At 40.6% G+C, this 20,973-nt stretch overlaps 2 protein-coding genes across 2 annotated transcripts; both read right to left on the reverse strand.

Moving 5' to 3' along the window:
* Positions 1 to 2,036: 2,036 nt before the first annotated feature.
* Positions 2,037 to 7,983, reverse strand: calml4a (calmodulin-like 4a; the record flags this gene model as incomplete). Its single annotated transcript, XM_080498252.1, has 5 exons — positions 2,037 to 2,134; positions 4,076 to 4,264; positions 5,579 to 5,719; positions 5,841 to 5,897; positions 7,938 to 7,983. The coding sequence occupies 5 exons, from the start codon at positions 7,981 to 7,983 to the stop codon at positions 2,037 to 2,039; spliced, it is 531 nt and encodes a 176-aa protein (XP_080354378.1).
* On the reverse strand, positions 7,427 to 20,435 carry LOC308133197 (ceroid-lipofuscinosis neuronal protein 6-like). Its single transcript, XM_080500498.1, has 7 exons — positions 20,366 to 20,435; positions 19,426 to 19,564; positions 18,156 to 18,254; positions 16,427 to 16,615; positions 13,446 to 13,501; positions 10,440 to 10,562; positions 7,427 to 9,632 (listed from the first exon to the last, which is right to left on the reverse strand). The coding sequence occupies exons 1-7, from the start codon at positions 20,404 to 20,406 to the stop codon at positions 9,362 to 9,364; spliced, it is 918 nt and encodes a 305-aa protein (XP_080356624.1). The 5' UTR covers positions 20,407 to 20,435; the 3' UTR covers positions 7,427 to 9,361.
* Positions 20,436 to 20,973: the final 538 nt, after the last annotated feature.

Consider the following 20,973-nt stretch of genomic DNA (forward strand, 5'->3'; position numbering starts at 1 on the left):
GCTGTCTAGTATTGTATTGGCTGAGCCAAGTTGTCTCTCCCAGTACAGACGGTTTTCAGGTGCATAAATTCCCACCGCCGGGACGCACTTAGTTCCTGGTCGGGCAGTTTGGTCGGGCAGCTAAAGTCACGGTTTGATAAGAATCGTGCAAATTATGATAAAAGCATGTCATTTGGTATGGTTACCCTCAGGAGGTCTCTGATCAATTCTTGCTCGATTGGCCATTCAAAATGCCAAGATGGTGGCCATTTTTCAAGATGGCCGTGAAAATGACTAAAGGAAAAACTACTTTTGTTCATAATTTTGGGTACAGTTAGACAATTTCGATGATCTTGGAGTCTATATCTTATATTTTCAAACTCTCTGACGCAAAATATTCTCTTTCGATAGCCGAGCCCATGTTCTGCCAAATTGCATGATTTAATCAATCTTATTAAATGGACCCATGACTGCAAGTACATGGGGTGTGTGGGTGTAGTGGTAGAAGTTGGCACCTTTGTTCGGAAGTCAGCCACACCCCCTGGATGGTGCACTATATATATATATATATATATATATATATATATCAAAATTTTTCGCATTCCAAGTCTTGACGTTGCACCTTAGTATCATACTCGCTTAGATAATTAATTTAGCAAATACTGTTATTTCAGTCATTGTTCTTTTATAGTGCCATAAGATTATATATTCCATCCAAGTTGTTATAATACGCTGAATGTTTCACGTTGGAGACAAATCTCGTGTTAAAAATGATCCAAAATGTCATCAATTTCTATTGTTTTTCCATTAAAAAGGTGCTTCAGATTTATATTAATGTTGCTGCAGCATGGGAGAATGATTAGAGCGTGCCTTAAAATGTACAACTAGACACCCAGATCTTTCAAATTGACCAACGAGACAAAAACTCTAAACAACACCATGTTTAGTGGGTTGATTTTTGTGTTTTATTGGCTGTATTAATAATGCTCTCTGACTTTCTACAAAGATCATCTCCTTGTACTTTAGTTCACAAAAGATAATTTAGTTTATTTGGCAAGTTGCCTGTGCTGGAAACTGACGAGGTGCCAAGAAAGGCTGGGATGAGGAGAATTGTTTCGGGGCTGGTTGTGTCTAGTTTAGCCGTTTTTAGGTTTTATACAAGTATCTGGAATTGAAAATATCATCACTTGGAACACAAAAGGTAGAGGAATCGGTCATCATCATGTAGTGTGAACGTTTTTCATTCGGGATGAAAACTAATATCCAATTCGAGAAGCAAACAACAGAAGTGATTGGAAATGTGCTCACTGGTGTCTTTTCTGTAGCGTATCTAACTTTTCTCACTGTTCCATCCATAAAACACACACTTTATAGAGTCTGGTGTCGCTCTACACACAATCACTGTGTCCAGGCTGGACACACGCAAACCATTTACAGCGGTTTCCAATGGAAGTAAATTAAACACACGCTGATTGACGAAAGCTAAAGTTCTCACTCAGATGAAGTGCCATTAAAATGCTAATTTTAATGCAAATTTTAATGGTAAGAAATTCGTATACTGTGGACTTTGAGTGTTTTGCAGGTTGTTGTTTTTTTTGTTGTTTTTTTTTATCGTCTCCTTTCTGGAGAGAGAGCGATCCTTCGCTGCCTGTCAGGCCTTGGTTTGTTTTAGGTTGATTATGTTGAATTTGGCCTTGGTTTACTTTTGATTGTTAATCTTTTTATAAGGTGTCAACCTTGCTTTTTTCGGCTTCCCAACCTGTCTTTCTATTTTAGACAGTCAATAGAAGAAGAGACAAAAGCACAATGAGACGCTCGAGCTTTCCTCACAGAAACGTTTAATTCAGTTTAACGTGGAAGGAAAAGAAAATCATGTCAAACAAACAAGTGCAAACGAAGAAAGTCATAGTGTGTGTGTGTGTGTGTGTGTGTGTGTGTGTGTGTGTGTGTGTGTGTGTGTGTGTGTGTGTGTGTGTGTGTGTGTGTGTGTGTGTGTGTGTGTGTGTGTGTGTGTGTGTGTGTGTGTGTGTGTGTGTGTGTGTGTGTGCGTGTGTGTGTCAGTAGTCGGCCGGTGGCAGTGTCACCATCTTTGTGAACTCCTCGTAGTTGATTTTGCCCTTCGGGTTGACGTTTGCCTCTTTGAAGAGTTCGTCGACTGCGGGAGAAGAAAGAACAGAATCAGTGATTCTGTCCCCGGATTACCCGGGAACCGTTTCAAGTGAAAACGCAAAACTTGTTTTGGTTTCTTTGTCGGTTCACACGACAACAGTTCTCCGAGCCACTGAGAACACAACTTTACACAACTTCCATCTCCGTGTACATAGCAAAACATGCTGCTACTGCTACTGCTACCGCTACCGCTACTGCTACTGCACACCATGGCAGCAGTAAATAGTATTTCTGCACATACTCACAAGAACAATGTTTTGTCATGACTCCCAGTCCATAGTCTTCTTCTAGACTCGGTACCTTTATTTTGACATAAAAATCCAACTTGGTCGTATGACCATATTAATTTCTGTGTTCTCGCTTTGTAAAATACTTAATGTACTTAAGTAGCTCGATTTGAGTAGTTTTGTTTGTTTTTTTTGAACTGCCTGTTTAGTTATTTTATTGGATTTTTTTCATTAGTCACTGGTGTAGAATGGGGGGAGGACTTGACAAGCCCCGACTTCTTCCTTTCCCTTTTTGAATGAGTTAAATGTGCATCATATTGAAATCGGTTTCATTATTTATTTTTCTTTTCCATCATTTCATATCATTTTAATTGTTCCTTCGTTAAAAATTTAAAAAATAAATAGAAATAGTTAAGCGCGTGTGTGTGTGTGTGTCGTTTCATTACAAAAACAACCCACAGTGCCACCTTATGGCCTGGCATGATGACTACATCGTTTTCAAAACGTTAACCAAAGCTTTTCTGTAACGAAAGCACAAAAACAATGTGTTCTGACTTAAACCACACTGCAAGTTTGCAGAATAATGTATTTGCAGAAACGCCTGACACCAGCGACCGCTTCAGCTGATCCCAGAGCCTTCTGGGAAGTTTCCCCGCCGGGAGGCAGACGAGCCTCGTATCACTGGGTGTTAATGTGCCGTCATCCCCTCGCAGCATTCTGCATTGTGGCTTTGTGCCACGCTGAGGCCTTCGACAGGGTAAATGAAACCCCCATATGAGAGCAGATGTGTGCAGCACTGCAGGGAATCCGTCCATCATATCTCACATGAAAACATCCTGAGCATCAGAGGCGTGAAGCTTCATCCAGCAGCACAAAGAAATAAAGAGGGGGAAAAACGAGCCTTTTCTGGCGTTTTGAAAAGCTGGAAATTGGATGTGAGGGGTTGACAACCCAAAAGCGAATAAGCTTTCACACGCTGGCTTCGGCAGTTCGAGGTGACAAAACCATTTTTTCAGCTGAAATGTGTCACATCCTAAAAAGTCTGCTTATTACTGCAGTTTGCACCTCCCAGTAAATGAACCTCGGTAATGAAGAGACGATTCAGGGGAAACTAGTCTCAAAGCAACGTCCAAATAATAAACAATATGTTCATACGCTGTGTGTTCATGAGATCCTGTGATCAACTTGTCAAACAGTTTTTTTTGTTTCAAATTAAAAATCAGTTTTGTAATATGTTCACAATGTAGTAAGCTTTTTTGGAATAAGTATTAATATTCCTTTAGTGAATGGTGTGGACCAGATTTTTTTTCCTGCAGATGAGTCACCCTGAATATAGTAAACTGCAATAAAGTAATAGTGAAGGAGCCATAATGGCTAAAACTACTGAGATACCACTGAGATAGTCCAAGCATTTTTCTTTTTTTAAACTTCCACCGCTGTTTTCAGTTTTCAGTCTTAAATGAGGCCTGAGTCAAAATGAGCTCTCTGGTAAAAGTTCCAGTTTGAGTTCTGCCCTGATCTCTCATGTCACCCTCGTCAATCTGACTCCTCTCACACCATCCTCTTCAATGGGTCATTTTCAGTTTCTGTCTCCCAGTCACTCGTGGAGTTCCCCAGGGCTCCGTCCTAGGACCCCTTCTCCTCCATTCCTACCGACGACACCCTGCTCTACTAGAACCTCCAAGCAGCTTTCATCTCACCTTCTTTGTTGGTGAGTTTCTCTCCCAGCATGGTGAGTTTGGCCCTCAGCTCCGACGCCTGGATGTAGCCTCTCTTCTGCTTGTCGGTCATCCTCATGGCCTCCAGGATCTCCGCTTTGGGATCCTCCTGCTGGATCTGCCTGTGCATCATGGTCAGGAAGGAGGAAAAATCCACCTCGCCTTTCTTTTCTAAAGCACAGGGGTGAAGCAAAGAAACACGGGCTTCTGACGAGCGGCGCATTCAATTTCCAAAATTTCTGTTGACAAGAAAAAGCTGAAGAAAATAAAAATGTCCTAGTTTTCTCCATTTCTTATGAAATGCTTGATTTACAGGTCAGTCACAAGTAAAGACAAACACATAAAACAATTATAATCTGGATGTTAGAAAGAAGATGCTCAATAATGATCTGCACCAGTTTCTCTGGGTTCTCTCTCTTAATGTACATTTTTACATTCTGTTATGCATAGAAATGGTTCCATCATTTACTCTCACCCTTAAGCACAGCGATCAAACAAAAAATAGCTGAAAATCAGGAAATGGTTTAATTAAAAAAACCTTTATATAAAATTTTCTTCACTTTTCTCAACATCCCGCTCTGCCTCCTCGGTTTAAACCTCATATAGAAGATAAAAGCACCAAACAGATGCTGAATAGTGACAATGGATGTAACCGTGACAGTTATATGACTGTGGATTTAACCTTGGTAGTACGTTCTACAATAATATTGCATCGGAAACTGACTTTCAGGTCTCAGAGAGCCACAATAAACATCTAAACAGTTAAGAGAAATATGTTCTCTATAACGAAAGGATGAATTAAAATGGTGAGTGACGCATCGTTTCCATACCAAGCTGATGGAGAAAGGTTTGAAGTCAATGCAGGAGAATGAGGCGCTCAATAAGGCCTCATCTATGCAACGTTATCATCTCCAAAACCACATTGTTCTTCTACATCAGTGTTGTCAAACACAGAAAACTTTCTTAAAGGTTGCAAACACAACATTGAGACTCGAGCTGAGATACCAAACGGCCTCAAAGCCGTGCTGTCATGGTGAGTTTGTGAAAAGAAGCATAATGCAGCAGCTACACAAGTGTTCTGGACATTTCACTGTATTGCGCACCAGAAGGCTTCGTTAAAATCTGCTTTATGTCGAGACTGTGGTCATTTTCCGCTGCAGTTGTTTGGTTTTGTAAAAATATTAACACTTTCCTCGTGGATCCCTGAGCCACAACAAAGAAACACCTTGGATTTTAAATTGTAAAGGGTATAATAGAACTGTTTTACCAGTCCAGCCCACTCAAGATGAAAATGGACTGCTACTCTGCTAATTTATATCACAGTTTTTCCGTGAGTTTTTTAGTTATCCTGTCGGTAAACCAATCAACAACAACATGGTGGAGCTTTGTCAGTGTTTTCTGTGAACTTAAGAGGCGGTAAAACACAACCGCTGCACAAATACTGGATGACGTACACCATCTGATAAAGATTCATTGGACTTTTACCGATCTTGTGAACTTGCAGGTGTCTCTCCACTTCCCCGAACGTGGGGCTGGTGCCCAGGCAGCGCATCACGGTGATCAGGTCCGAGGCTTCGATCCTGCCCTTCTGCTTCTTGTCGTACAGCGAGAAACACTCTTTGAACTCTGCACGGGGGGGGGGGGGGGACAAGAAACAGACACTTTCTAAATGAGAAAACAGCACGCCACCGGACAGGAAGGTGAAGGTGAGGTTGTGTTGAGGAGCATAGCAGAGCGCTCGTCTTACCATTGATCTGAGTTGGGGAGAAGAACTTCGCCTGTAAAGAGTGGAGAGAGTCACGGTCTGTTGGGTTTTCACACAAAACACATATGATGTGAGGAAAGCGGAGTTTTCTCTCACCATGTCTGGAGCTTCTTTCCCCGACGGATCCGTTTCCTGTTGCTCCTCCTCTGTTTAAAGTCCACCACCTGATGTAATTTAAGACGCGTCGCCGTGGGAACCGCTGACACCAGATCCACCCCGCAGTATTGTCCCTTCACTTCCCTTCGATAAGCTTCGTGGCTGAACTTTACTGATGGTCAGAAGGAATGCAGGGAAATAATCTTAATAGAAGCCAGTTGAACAATGAGCCTTTTAAGAACAATGTGCAACGTTTTGCTATGTATTCTTTCTTTTGTATGTACAAGTAGTTACACTTTGTTTATCTATGTTCAAAATTTTAAAAAAAATCATTCATTCATTTATTCATTCACTTGTACAAAAATACTCAGTGGGGAATAAATCAGGTCAGGCTTTATTCTCGAGGTTTCTGTATTTCAAAATGAGCCGTGGTTCTCTCGTTATATTTTCAAAGCCAGAAACGGTGAGTAGAATATTTTTATTCCTGTTTTTTTATTTGAAAAGCAACATGTGCTCACAGTCGTATCCCACGAGACTGTTTTTCACCAGCGACCAGAAATCGACAACTTTTTAGACAAAAGAGGTTTTACTACTTTGTTTCAAAGAAAGTTTGCATAGAACCACAAAACATGTTTAACCTACAAATTGAGGAGAACGCGGCACTTAAAGTTACATTTTATGATGGAAATTCATGCCCCGATGCTAATAGAAAGCTAATATTACCACCGGGGAAATGTAGGTAGCATTAGCATTATAGTCGCTAAAGAGAGCTAAAGTTACAGCGTTAGCTTTTTTTTTTCCTTGTTGACCGTATTTAGACTGTATTTATGCTAAAGTCCTTTTGTCTTACATCTTTGCCTGATAGATAAACTGTATACAAATACATACTAATAAACTTAACTTACTTATGCTGCTTTTTCTGCCTGATGTTTGCAAATGTTTGAGAAATAAACCTGGACTCTCCTGGAAAGCGTCTAAATGGCATTGTTTGTGTCAGCGGTAAAATTATCTTAATTTCAGCCTGTCTGTGACTTATTGTACAGTTTTTATATATTAACTCCAGCAGAACAAGTTAAATCAGGTCTTTTTTTTATTTTAACCACTAGTAGTTTGTGAAAACTTCCTCAAGTACAAAAGATTTGGTCTAAACTTTGTTTCTGCAATATTTGTAGATGTGTAAGCACATTATCAAGAGTTTTCAAACAGAAATTGAATTTCTTTCATGTTTAAAACAAACAAACAAAAACAAACAATACGACACAAATGTTTAGATTGGTGAGGTATAGATGTAAAAAGGCATTCAGGCACAGGGACAACATGCAAACTCCAAAAGGAAAGGAAGCAATCCCGAGTAAGGAAATTCAACCAATTTTTTTATTTAATTCAACCAAATACGCATAAAAACAGTTTATTTCAGTAACAAAATGGGAAATACTGTACAAAACAACAGAATATGAGTAATTGTGAAGGACATTTATCAGCGGAATTCAGTTTGTCAACTTTGTGATTTGTGTTTTCAGAATCAGAATCCGATCACGTTCTGTCTATCAGGTTCCGTAATACCTGCACAGATTGATGGCCAGAGATGAAAGGCTAGATTAATAGGAGATTAGATTTTCAATTAAAAGATAATCCCAAAGCTTTCAATGTAAATTCATATAATTTTTTTATGTCTCTTATTTATCTAAAATTATTTTCCAGATTTTTTTGCTATCTACTTAAATGAGTCCTAATTCAACGTACGCTACTTTTGGTTCAACAATGATGCGGACAGCCATAACATTAAGACCACAGACAGATGAAATGGATTATATCTCTATCATGACAGTGGATTTCTACAAAACGAGCTCAGAGGTGACAAACATCAGGCCCGTGGGCTGAAGTCGGCGCATAAGAGGCTCCAATCCAAATCCAAACCACCAAGCAAATGGTAAAAAATATAGATATCGTTGAGCTGCCATGAAAGCTGGCTGGCTGTCAAACTGGCCTCGAAGCCGTTCTGCCAGGGCGAGTTTGTGAGAACACCCATAATGCAACAGTTTTTTGGGGCACATTTTACTGCATGTTGCACCAGTTACACTAAATGTGGCCTCATGTTGAGGCTGTAGTCATTTTCATTACTTACAATCTATAGCAGTGTTTTTCAACCACTGTGCCGCGGCACACTGGTGTTTCCGCGAGATCTAGTCAGGTGAGCCGTGGGAAATTATCCAATTTCACAATTTTTCTAAAAAAACATTTACTCTCACAGCCGTTGTCAGCTGTGAGAGCAGTGTGCAGAGTAATCTAGTATAAATACTGTGGCGAGCGCGGAAGAATTGCTCTGAGTCGAAATTCTATTCTGCCAGCTGATCACAGGAGGCTTTTATTTTGACATGATCACACGCAACCGGAACTTCATAACAGGATGACACTCCACACAACACATTTCTCAGTCAAGGTTGCACACCAACATCCAACAAACCAAACTAGACCAAATAATTAACTATCTGAACCGAGGAACAAAAACACAACACAAGCACAAATCGACACACACAACAACCCCGACAATGACCCTCAATAACCTCCGGCAACACATAACCTGAACTCCCATCATGCCCTGCTGTGACCAACTCCGTAATCGCTACAATACTCTTCGCCACTAGATGGCAGCACAGAACTTTGCCGGTGAAATCGAAACTGACAGACGTCAGTCTGGTTAATCTCCACCTCTTGCTACCATCTTGTATCAAAGTACTGTGTCAGTGACAGTGATAGAGAAGTTTTTGAAAAGGAAGAATGTGAACCAGGATCTCAGCTCTTCATCCATCAGGTCCAGGTTTCACACTGAGGGAGTCACTATTAAAAAAGAAATTGGGAAATACTTTTTTCTGTATTTATTTGAATCCTGTTGATAAAACTTTGATGAGAATGACTTTATATTGTTAATAGAGGCTACAGAGTTTCACATTTTAACATTTTCGGGTGGTGGTGTGCCTCCAGATTTTTCCAAAGAAAAAAGTGTGCCTTGGCTCAAAAAATGTTGAAAAACACCTATCTATAGCATGACAAAGAAAAACGTTAAAGTTTAAATTTAAAAGTTATTGTGTCACTACGTTACCAGCCCTCTCAAGATGAAATCTGGCTATGTGTGTCCCCCCCGTCCGAACGAAAACGAGTCGGCCACCGCTGCTCTACAATCTTTATCCGGTGGTTCTCATGTTATGGCCGACCAGCGTCTCGAGCTCTGGATTGACCTTTAACCGCTTGTCGATTGTTTGTGAATGTGCGGCGTTTCCTGTGAAGTGGCTCCTGTGTTTGAGAGGTGAAAAACGTCCAGGGCGGCCGAACTCCATCCTCCTTTTTTTGTCCGAGCGAACAGGAGGAAGTGCTCTCGGGTGACCTCGCACTGGACGCGACGGCCTCCTTCAGTGTCCGTCCTTGACGTGCAGAGTGTAGTACGCCCACGGCTCGGGCACGTAGAGGAACCCGGGGTACTTGCTCCGCAGCACCGGGTCGCTCCACAGGAAGCCGGACCACAGCGCCACCAGCAGGGCGGTGATGCAGAAGCTGCCCAGCAGGAAGAGGCCGTTGCCGTCGGCGCCGAGGCCCCGCCGCCGCTGCAGCAGCACGATGGACAGCATGGCGAGGAGGGCGAGGACGAACAGCTCCGTGATTTGGCCTTCGGTCACCAGGTACCTTGAAGAGAGGAACCAACATCACCGTTTACTGACAGTCACGGGACTCAAGGTGGACGAATTAATAAATAACTAGTTCACATGAAAATTAGGAGATAAAACTTCAAAATAAGAGATATACTACTTTGAGATATACGTTTGTTAATTTCACTTTGGTGCACTTCCACTAATCCTCAGCCAAGAGGGGAGTTTATTGTCTTTTTAATGATATTAATGCATCGTTTTATGTTTTTAATTGGATCAAATGCTTCCGGTTTTATCATCAAACTACCATTTCCTCAAATGATTCTGATTCTGATTCTGATTCTGCTCCAGAGCAGCCGTGGCTCCGTACAGTACGTAGTTTCCCGCCATCCAGCATGGAGGGAATGAATAATGCAATGTGCAGCGTCTTTCAGTTTCCGAGAACAGCGCTTTATAAAGCCAATGCATTGTTATTGTTATTATTATTTTCTTCATTGCCTTTCTTTAACCTCCTTGAACGCAGTCCAATGTGTTTACCAACACTTCACTGAGAACAGCAGGAGAGTCTTTATCCTGTTCAGTCAGTCATTCATGTCTTTATAGTTCAATGTGAATCAAATGTTCCTTCACCCTTATTCTTGAGCGTTGCTTTGAATGTGGACCTCCACTCATCGTTCTTTACAAAAGTAACACGGACAATAAAAAAAAAAAAACACACACAACAAACTTGTGTAACAAAGAGAAGAGCATCTCCAAAGGTTCTATTTCATTCAAAGCTTGGAAAAAAAGGTTCATGCATGCGTTTCTATATGCACCAAGGTTTATGTGGCTTCATACGACTGACCAATAGTAGAGAGCGCTCGGTCCCAGCAGCAGCCAACCGGAGACGGGGAGCGTCCGGTCGCCCTCGGCGCTGGAGAAACAGCCGCTGAAGTAGATGACCAGGATGGTGAAGAAAGGAATATACCTGTGAATAACAAACAGGAAAAAATAAGACATTATCAACGGATATAAAGGGTGCAGAGAAGAAAAGAGAAATAACTGAGAAAAAAAAAAATTTTCACACGGAGAAATAACTGAAAACACATCTTGGTTTTACACAGCAACATTTTGAAAACAAAGGTGTAGTTGGCATATCAGATTCAGATCGACTTTATTAATCCCTCGGCATGACTCCCTCAGGGAAATTCAAGTTCCAGCAGCTTTTTACAGGACGGGAGCAGGACACAGAGAGCAAAGAATAAAGAATAAAGAAAATAGGATAAGGCTAAAAAACTAAAAAAAAATTAATAAATAATTATGTGCAATATTATATAGACTCTTCACTATTCTTTACTAAATAGAAATTGCAAAAAAGAATTGAAAACTCCAAATAAAATATAGAAGTGTAAAGTGATAGGTGACGTCTAAAAATGCAGTGTGGTTCCAGACAGGTGGAAAGCTGCTGCTTCCCTTCTGTTGGCTTTAAACGACATTTCCTTTCAGTTTTTACCATTTCAGTGCAAACGGACATCATTTTGTAAACATTGGCGTGTAAATGGAAAAAAACCTTTCTGAAATGAAAATGCAAAAATGATGCGTTTTCACCTCCTCATGTTAATGGGACCTCAATTTTTTTTATTTTCTTTAGATATTCCTGGAACTTCTTGGTTTAATCTCTAATAGGAACGGACCATGAAGCTCCTTGAGGCGGTTCCATATCTTTCCCAGGAACTAATAACTAAGGCTAAAGCCCCACTGTGTTAATTTACTTGTACATCCAGATCCTGCTGTTATGTGAGAGAAAACCAGAGAGAACCATTATTTTTTTCCCTGCATATTTCCCCGTTGAACTCCTCCACCTTGTCAGTTCTATTCAGTCACACTCCAGCGGCCACTTGTAAGGTTTCTCTCGCCCTTTGGGACCAAATGGAAAGTTTCAGTGTCGTGTCACTGAGGCTGAAGTGTCGCTGTGTTTATCAGAGAAGCAGAGAAAACGTAGAGTTCAGGGGCGTCCAGCATGAGGCCGGTGGGCCAAAACCGACCACCAAGTTAAAGTGTAAACATTTGATAGATAATATAGTTTTGTTTTTTTACAGATTTCTTAAGAGTAGCGGACAAAACACTGAGGCCCGAGCTGAGATATCAATGGTGCTGCTGTGAAAGAAGGAAAACTCGCATTAGCCTCAAAGCTTTTAGGACATTCCATTGTATTTCGCATAATTAAAATTGGTTTTATGTTGAGGTTGTCATCATTTTTCGGTTGGAATTGTATAATATTGTGAAAATATAGACGTTTTCATCCCGTACACTCTCCACCGCAACAAAAAAAACTGTACTCTTAAGAGTTAATGGTTTTTATGGCATTGTTTTACCGATCAGGCACACACAAGATGAAATCGTCCTGCATGTGGCCCCTGAATGGAAATTTTAAAAGTTTTTAAAAAGTTGTGTTTTCCTTGTATTCAGGGAGTCGGAGCATTTTCAAAAAGTTGCATTTTCCCACAGTTTCCACAGAGGCAGAGCGTTTTTAAAAAGCTCTACCTTGGGTGAGATTTTTGACAAGTTGTGTTTTTTTTAGTGTCGTTTTATGCGGAGCCACTGAATCGCAACATTTTTGTGAAACGCTCCGACTCCCCGAAAATGGGAAAAACACAACAAAAGTTTTCGTTAACGTCGACTGCGACTTGATGTTGAATATTTAGGGACTGAAATACTTTCTCCCACAATGAGAAGTCCCGCTTGTTTAGTTAATCGGTGACTGTGGCGCGCGCGTGTGTGTGCGTGCATGCGTGCGTGTGTGTGTGTGTGTGTGAGCCTCATTAAAGACTCTGATCATGGCCTCAATTAACTCGACATCATTAGCAGTTATAGCGGTGGGCTTCAGACTTCATGACTCCAGTGGAGTTAAAGCCAAGATGAGTGTGAGTCTGACTCACTACCGCCACCTACAGCACAAATACACTTCAACGTTACACTCTGGGTTTCAGTGTGAGACATGTTTTGAAGAGAGATGTGATTCAGGTGCTGTGCGCCCCCCCCCCCCCCCCCCCCCCCCCCACAACAGTTCCATTCCCATCCACAGGACAAACCACACACACACACACACACACACACACACACACACTTCCACTCCTCATTGACGAGATTGTTCTGTTAATGATCAAAATTAAGTTGTTGTTTGCTTTGTTGTTGTTGTTGTTTTTCCCCTTCCTGTTTTTGTTTGTTTGTTTGTTTGTTTTATGTCCTTTTGATTTTGCTTTTGTTATAATTGTTGTGATTACTTTGGTTTTTGCTCTGTTGTTGCTCAGGCTGGTCTTAATCTCATGGCAGTTGGAAAATATTTAGATCACTGTGATTACTGTATTACTAGAAAGAAAAAAAAATGTATGTAGCACTAACAAGGGTATTGTATGTTTCTCCCCACTAAGTCTTTCTCTGTCTTTCCTCTCCTCTCCTCTCCTCTATCCTTTCACCCAACCGGTCCTCAGAATTCCTCCACCTCTGACTCTGGTTTCTGCAAAAGTTTCTCCCTGTTGGGGGAGTTTTTCTTTCCACAGTCGCAAACAAACCTGCTTGCTCATGTGGATATGTTAGGCTTTTCTATTTTCTCTATAAAAGCAAATTGGAATGACTGTAATGTATTTAAAAATGTCTTTCTTTCAATAAAAAAAAAGAAAGAAAAGAAATTCAAGATGCTTATGCAGACAAAAAAAAAAAGATGTGATTCAGGTGCACAGGGAACGAGGGAAACCGTTTTTTTTTTAGCTGTTTTTACTGTTAATTACTGTCAATTAGTCGCCTAAGCACATACACAAATGAAAGTAATGAAAAAAACGCACACAGTAAGAAATAATGAGCACAAACATACCACATGAGGTGTCCCAGCTGTTCATCGTAGTAATAGAGCAGCTCGAAGGAGTCGATCTGTGAAGGCACGAGACTCATTGTGTGTATAGAGATCCTGATGCAACAGTGCCACCTGCTGGTGAGTCAAGAAAACACTTTCATGGAAGTAAATATTAATTTCACGGGTTGAATGTTGATGGTTTGGGGGGGGGACGCTTGTTCGGCCACAAAAACGTGATCAGGGCATGAACTACTTAGACGACAGCGGAAAAACACAACAAACAGGGTCAGAGGTGATACTTTTACCATAAAAACAAACAAAAACGACACTTCCCAGTCCAAACTGATGTTGTGATGACAGACGGGATATATGTGCCTTCACATGCACTTCATGACAAATATTGCTGCTCTGCAAAAGGTCCCACCAGGTGGCTGCTCGTCCTTAACTTGAGAAACTCGCCCTGCTTCACACTGTTCATCCTCCACGTGTCGCCTCCAGATCACAACAGGACACGTAATGGACCAATCGAGGCGTCTGTCGCTCGACACGAGCTTAAACAACTCAGTCTGGATGAAGTCGGCCTTAACGTTTACTCAGAAAACCAATGAGAGTCTGAGCCGTCACGTGTCAATGAGCACGTTTTCTTACATTCGCATAAAATGACCTGACCTGATGGACGGTGCTGTGGAGGAGGGGAGTCGAGTCACAGGCTGCCGGGGGGGGGGGTTTGTAAAACAACACCCATGATGCAACAGCTGTTGGAGAAGTTTCACTTGTACTTTGCACCAGAACGTTTCATTAAAGTAGTTTTCCGTCGAGATATTTGTCATTTTGCGGTTGGTTATTTAAAGGTTATTGTGTTTGACACTCCTGCTGTGGATGGTGTAAAAATGTAAAACTGAGGGTTTTTCAAGGTAAATGCTGATTTTACAGAAAATGTTTGCCTTCATGCATAAAACACGATCATTGAAATGTTACTCCTGCAGGCAGGAGATACAAATCAAGCTGATTACTATAAAAATGCCATATGAGCTCTGCTCATGAAACCCAAGGTGCCCTTTGCTGGAGGTGGTTTGGGGTTAAATTCCCCCTCCTCTGCTCTGCCTTCTCACCTCGCGCTGAATTCAAGGAATTGATCGAGTCTCCCCTCTCGCAGTGAGTCATCCCACTTTCACCAGGTCAAACCTATGTTATAAAAGTAAAACCCCGCAGACTCTAATATTCTCTAATACAAACACGAACTCACACCAATAATACAGCGACGCAATCTTTGCCTTGAAAGACATAAAATCACATAGTTTTTGCATTTTTTTTGGTTTCTGAAATGTTTTGCGTTTTGAAAACAATGTCATTCTCTTTTTCCGAGGAGAAGTGCATCAAATCAATGTTTCTTGACAAGAAAAATAAAATACAGATCGACATGCCGACTCTTGACAACCTATTTAATAAGCCACTCACAGGTTAGCATTCCACTGCGACACCCACTCGCTCCAGCCCTCCGTCACGAAGTGTTTGTGGCCTTCGGGGGGCGCGACCTCGCCGCTGAAAGATCCTTCAGTGTGTCGCAAAAGAAAACAGTCCTTGCAAACCATTGCGCGTATTCGGCTGATTTTACCGGGCGTTACTCTTTCATTAATTTAACAACAAAGGGCAATCAAGCAGACCTTCATCATGTTTCAAACTGTCAGCACCAGAAAGTAAATCAAGCTATTGTGTAATCAGCACGGAACCGTGAAGAGCCTCTTCAAATGTTTTCGCAGTTGACTTTTCATGGACTAATCTGTGAAGAGCGAATCGACTACAGAGGCTGGGACATTTCATCAGGATTAACGGTACGGCACCGCACAAGTTTCAGTCTCACATGTCAAGACGGATTAGACCTCGATTCATGTTAAAGACGTCTCTTTATCTCAGACTGATGTTAAACATGGTGTAGCCGTCATCAAAGTGTGCAATTTAAGTTCATTTTATTATTTTTGAGTTAGAACCAGGAATAATTTAGTTAATAAAATCATATTTGTTGTTTTATAAATACGTTTAAAAAGGTTAAGAAACACAAGGGTGAATATTGTTTGAAGTGGAACCTCTACTTTTCTTAATATGCTTGCATGTTAATGAGCCTGACCCCGCACATGGAAAGAACCTATATAAACATATGTTTTAATATAGGTTTAGATATAGTTTTTTTAATATATGTGACATATATAAAATTGGCCGTTTTCCTATATTTTATGTACATATAGGTACATATATGTACAGAAACCGGCCGTTTTCCTATATTCCCAAATGTAGGAAAACTGCCAATTTTATATATGTCACATATATTCAAAACCTATATCAAAATCTATATAAAAACATATATGTTTATATAGGTTATTTCCATGTGGGTTGTCTTGAACAGTTGTGCATCTATGTGCGAGTGTGTGGGTGTGTGTGTGTGTGTGTGTGTGTGTGTGTGTGTGTGTGTGTGTGTGTGTGTGTGTGTGTGTGTGTGTGTGTGTGTGTGTGTCCCACATGTAAAAAAGAACCTATATAAACATATATGTTTTAATATAGATTTGAATATATGTGACAGATATAAAATTGGCCGTTTTCCTATATTTTATGCACATATATGCACATATATGTACATATAGGTACATATATGTATATATTTTATCCACATATATAACATATATGCACATATATGTACCTATATGTACATAAAATATAGGAAAATGGCCAATTTTATATATGTCACATATATTCAAAACCTATATCAAAACCTATATTAAAACATATATGTTGATATAGGTTCTTTCCATGTGGGCCTGTTCTCCTCTTTCCCCTTCTCCGTATCACTTTGTTGTATAAAAAGTGCTCTATAAATAAAGTTGGCTGATTCTCTGAAATGCCGACCAACGCAGACTGAGAAAACCCCACGAGTGCCTCGTTCCCCCTTCTGTACTCCACTCTACACCACACAAAGCGGCGGCAGGCAGACAGACAGACGGAGGTCGTACCAGCGCGGCGGGCTTCAGGTCTTTGATGATGGGGTTTTCCCGGACGGACAGGTGGAGCTGGTATCCGCTCAGGATCAGCCGGTGGTTGATGGAGTCTCCCACCAGGTGGATGCTGGCTCCCATCACGAAGGTGACGATGCAGAGGTAGACGGCCGTGCGGGGCAGCGCCCTGCGGCTGCGCTCGATCAGCTGGGAGGAACACACACACACACACACACACACACACACACACACACACACGTTATTCAGTTTTCCTCACACTCATATGGCAGCAGCTGCGTTTGTCAGATTATCCTGTTATTTGCACCGACGCAATTCTTTGAGGGTTTATGGCAGAGGAGTCAAACATGAGGCCCGCGGGCCAAAAGCGGCCCTCAAGCCTGTCAAATCACCAAGAAAAAAAACAAAAAAAAACATTGATTTTTCAACATATTTCGTAAGAGTAGAATAGAATAGAATAGAGCTGTATTCCTCCCCAGGGGGAAACACCAACTTTCAACAGCTCAAGGTAAAAAGGTGCAGAAATGATCAAATTAAAGAATTAAAATATGTAAACATGTGTTTTTTTCCAACAATGTTTTTATTTATTTTTACATTTTAACAGAGTATGAACACAGAAACGATGACAACTCTGTATGAACACACACACCCTCTCAGATACAAAAAACAGAAAAGGGAAAATAAATAAATAATGATCAAATCAAATGACCACTCAGTGAGAGGCTGTCATTTGTCAATTCCCCCAGACAAGTATTATTGTCCACGATACTCTTCTTCATCCCCGGATATTGTACATCCCTCCACAAAGTTCCCAAATGGTGTCCAGACCTTCTCAAAGACGTCCTCCTTCCCTTTCAGTATATATGTGATTCGTTCCAGTGGTAAAGCCGCCAACATTTGCTTTATCCAATAGTCGATTCCCTTGTCTCTTTCCACTTTAGTGCAATTAGTCTCTTTGCTTGCAACAAACCCATATTAATAAACAACTGTTCCCATTTTGTGTATCTTATATTTTTAGGGTATAATCCCAAAACGAGGAAACCAGGGTCCAGGGCAACTTCTTTAGATAATGTAAACATATGTAAATATCAAAACAAGAGCAAAGAAAGGGCACAAAAAATAGAATAAGTGAAAATAAAAAAAAGAAAACAATCCAGTAAAAAAGAAAGAAATCCTCTAAAAAATAGAGTAAATTGACAGAATTGATATACACGCAGTGTAGATAGGTAGAAACTGAGATGTACTGCAGATGTAAACTGTAGTGGACACAACACAACACCATAACTGGTGTAGCAGGATTACTACTGCAGCAACACATCATCAGGAGGGTAAAACTAGCCTGTCTCACGACGGTCTAACCAGCTCACCTTCCCTATTAGTGGTGAACAATCCAACGCTCAGTGAAGTCTGCTTCACAATGAGAGGAAGAGCCGACATCGAAGGATAGAAAAAAACCGACGTCGCTATGAACGCTTGGCCGCCACAAGCCAGTTCTCCCTGTGGTGACTTTTCTGACACCTCCTGCTTAAAACCCAATATGAGTTTTAAGCATGAGGTGTCACTCATGCTTAAAACTCACTAGATCAGTGGCGCTGCTGTGAAAGCTCGCCGCCTCGTCGCTTTTAAAACTGGCCTCAAAGTTGCGTAAACGAAGTCTCAATGTGTTCCTTCGGAAAAAGCTGATGTTTTCCATCTGGATCACGTCGGTTCTCCGCCGGACCGGACTCACCTTGAGCATTAAGAAGGGAGTGATGACGTTGTAGGCCATGTGGAAATAGTCCCCAGCGCTGGGCTTGTTGAGGGGAAACCACTCCAGAGGAAGGACGATCTGATTAAGACAACACAAAAACCAGGAAGTCACTGACGCCGCCTGAAACGATCGTCGTGGTTACGGTCGCCACGGGACGATGTAGAGATAAACGGGTCAGTGCTGATCTGCCAGGCAGGAATGAATGTGTCGGGTCTGTTGTAAAGCATTGATGTGATTTGAATACAAACACTTGTGTTGCTGATATTAGCATCGTCATGCTTTTGACACTTGTTATAACAGTGTTCTTTCTCTTGGCCCTTATTTAAAAACCCCTGTGACACTGTCGTACAGCAGGAGCAACACAGTCATAATAGTTACAAACTAATTTACTCTTCAGTGGATCAGACTGGGAAAAATACTAATAGTAAAGTATTTCTTTGTTGTGGCAGAGTATATGTGGTGAAAATGTCAACATTTTTGAAAAAATGACTACAAGCTCAACACGAAGCCAAATGAAACCATTTGTGCAAAATACATTTATTTACAGTTATGTCATAAAACTTCTCCTGAAGCTGTTGCATTCAAAATTGCTGATCAAACCACTGTGAATTGTTTGGGTGTTAAAATGTTGGCTAAGTGCCAAAAATAACAGAAAAAAGTAAAGTTTTCAATGATATTCAATGTTTTTTAAACACACCTATATGTCTATTCTCAGAGTGTTTTTTTCTGATTCTTGGTTTCTTGCATGTATGTCTAGAATAGAACGAAATATAATAGAATGTTAATAAATCAAAAAATACAGAAAAAAGTCAAATAAGTGAATAATAAATATGAATATGTACAAGGCTTAAACGTGACTAATTAAAGCATGGAAATGGATTGTACTATATACTGTAAGTATATGTAGATTAACAATGGCCAAACTATTAGAAACACTTCTCCATTCAAGCAAAGATGATTAAATAGGGGTGATCATAATGTGCTAAAACTGAAAATCTAGAAAAAATATGATACAATTTGAAAAAAAAGTAGCTCATCACATGAATATATGTCTATTTTTGTGCAATAAAAACTTTAAATGAGTAAAATAAAGCCTGTATGAGTTGTTTGTGATGAAGCCAAGTATTTGACATTTAATATGTCAGATGTTAAAACGAAACATGTTGAAATGTAAAGGGTTTTCTTCCATAAATGAGTGTTGAGGAATAAGCATGAATTGGGCTGTTTGAAGCCACGGGAGCCTGGTTACCATGACGATTGGCCTCCCAAAGTCCAGAATCCAGTTCTGCAGAGTGAGACCGAGCCACAGGTCCAAGTGGAAGAACTGCTGCTGCTGCTGCTGCTGCTGCTTCCTCTGTCGCACATCTCCCTTCTGACCACCAGGGGCGCTGCACACACAGTAACACATAAACTAAAGCACACAGGTTGAACATTTACCACAATCTGATTAATGCTGGGATATAAACAAGCCTCACTCAGGCTTTTAAAACTGCTGGAGCCACCTTTGCTCTTTGTAAATAAAACAAAACAAAACACCGAACAGCACTACTTTATGTGATTTTAGTGAAAATATAAACATGGAGGGAAACACATTTTTAATCGATTTCAATTAAACGACTGTGCATTTATGTTTTCTCCTTTTAGACTTAAGATTATCCAAACTTTAAATATCCCCAAACTTTTTGTGAGTAGTTTATTATTTGGATTAACAGGAAACGTTGATCTTTAACGACATAAATAAAACCACGTGTCGAGCAGGAGGTCAGTCATGTGACAGCTGGATAGATAGATAGATGGATGGATGGATGGATGGATGGATGGATGGATGGATGGATGGATGGATGGATGGATGGATAGATAGATAGATAGATAGATAGATAGATAGATAGATAGATAGATAGATAGATAGATAGATAGATAGATAGATAGATTGATAACTTTCAGAAAGCATAAGTACATGTTTATTCATTAGCTACTATAACATGTAGGTTCCACTGTAATGATGTATATTTGCACGTGAAGTTGCCCAATTTTCCGTGTATTTGCGAGTTTACTTTCATGTGTTTCACCTCCTGCAGTTTGTTTCGGGGTCACGTGAGGAAGGAGATACAGAGAAGTCACGTACAAAGTGGAATAAAGGCGAAATAGAGGAGTAACAGCAGTGTAAACCGCGTATTAAGTGTTCATACCCGCTTAAATCGTTGCCTCGTCGTTTCCGTACAGTCTGCATCTTCCGTCCTGGTTAACGGTCCAACTCTGTACCGGGCTCCAGATGAGAAGTTTGGACAGTTTTAAACCGGATTCAAACACATAAAAGCATGTTTCCGTCATCCGAGTTTCACTTCCTGTTTACAGCGTCGACCCCGCCCATTGCAGACACGTCCACCAATCCCGGCGCAGAAAGGGAATGACGTATGATGACGTTCCATGTTTTGACTGGCGGATCAACTTCTACTGTTGTTTTTTCAATTGAGCACATATTAATATGTTGATTTTACTGAAGTTAGATGATCGCTGACTTTCTGGCGTGAATTTTAATAACAAAAATATGTATCTTTTACTATTCTCACCACAATCCACATGTGGATTTCTTTCTATTCATCCATTCATTACTTATTTTCGCCTTTTTTATTTACCTACTTATCCATATATGCGTCCATAAATATGTCCACCCAGCGAATCACTCATTCAATCACTGACCTATTCGTTAATTTATCCACCAATCTATCATCCATTCATCCCTCAGCTCATGTATCCAACCATCCTATAAGTGATCCATCTTTTAATATCTCCATCT

Source organism: Blennius ocellaris, assembly GCF_963422515.1.
Source record: "Blennius ocellaris genome assembly, chromosome: 1".
Lineage (NCBI taxonomy): Eukaryota > Metazoa > Chordata > Actinopteri > Blenniiformes > Blenniidae > Blennius > Blennius ocellaris.

Bases quoted from the DNA above. Each gene is read 5' to 3' on its own strand.
- LOC308133197 (XM_080500498.1), bottom strand. From the start codon at position 20,406: ATGCAGACTGTACGGAAACGACGAGGCAACGATTTAAGCGG. The intron at 18,255-19,425 runs GTAACCAGGCTC...TGTCTTAATCAG, and splicing joins TTGGGAGGCCAATCGTCATG to ATCGTCCTTCCTCTGGAGTG. The intron at 13,502-16,426 runs GTACGACCTCCG...GTGCCTTCACAG, and splicing joins ACCTGAAGCCCGCCGCGCTG to ATCGACTCCTTCGAGCTGCT.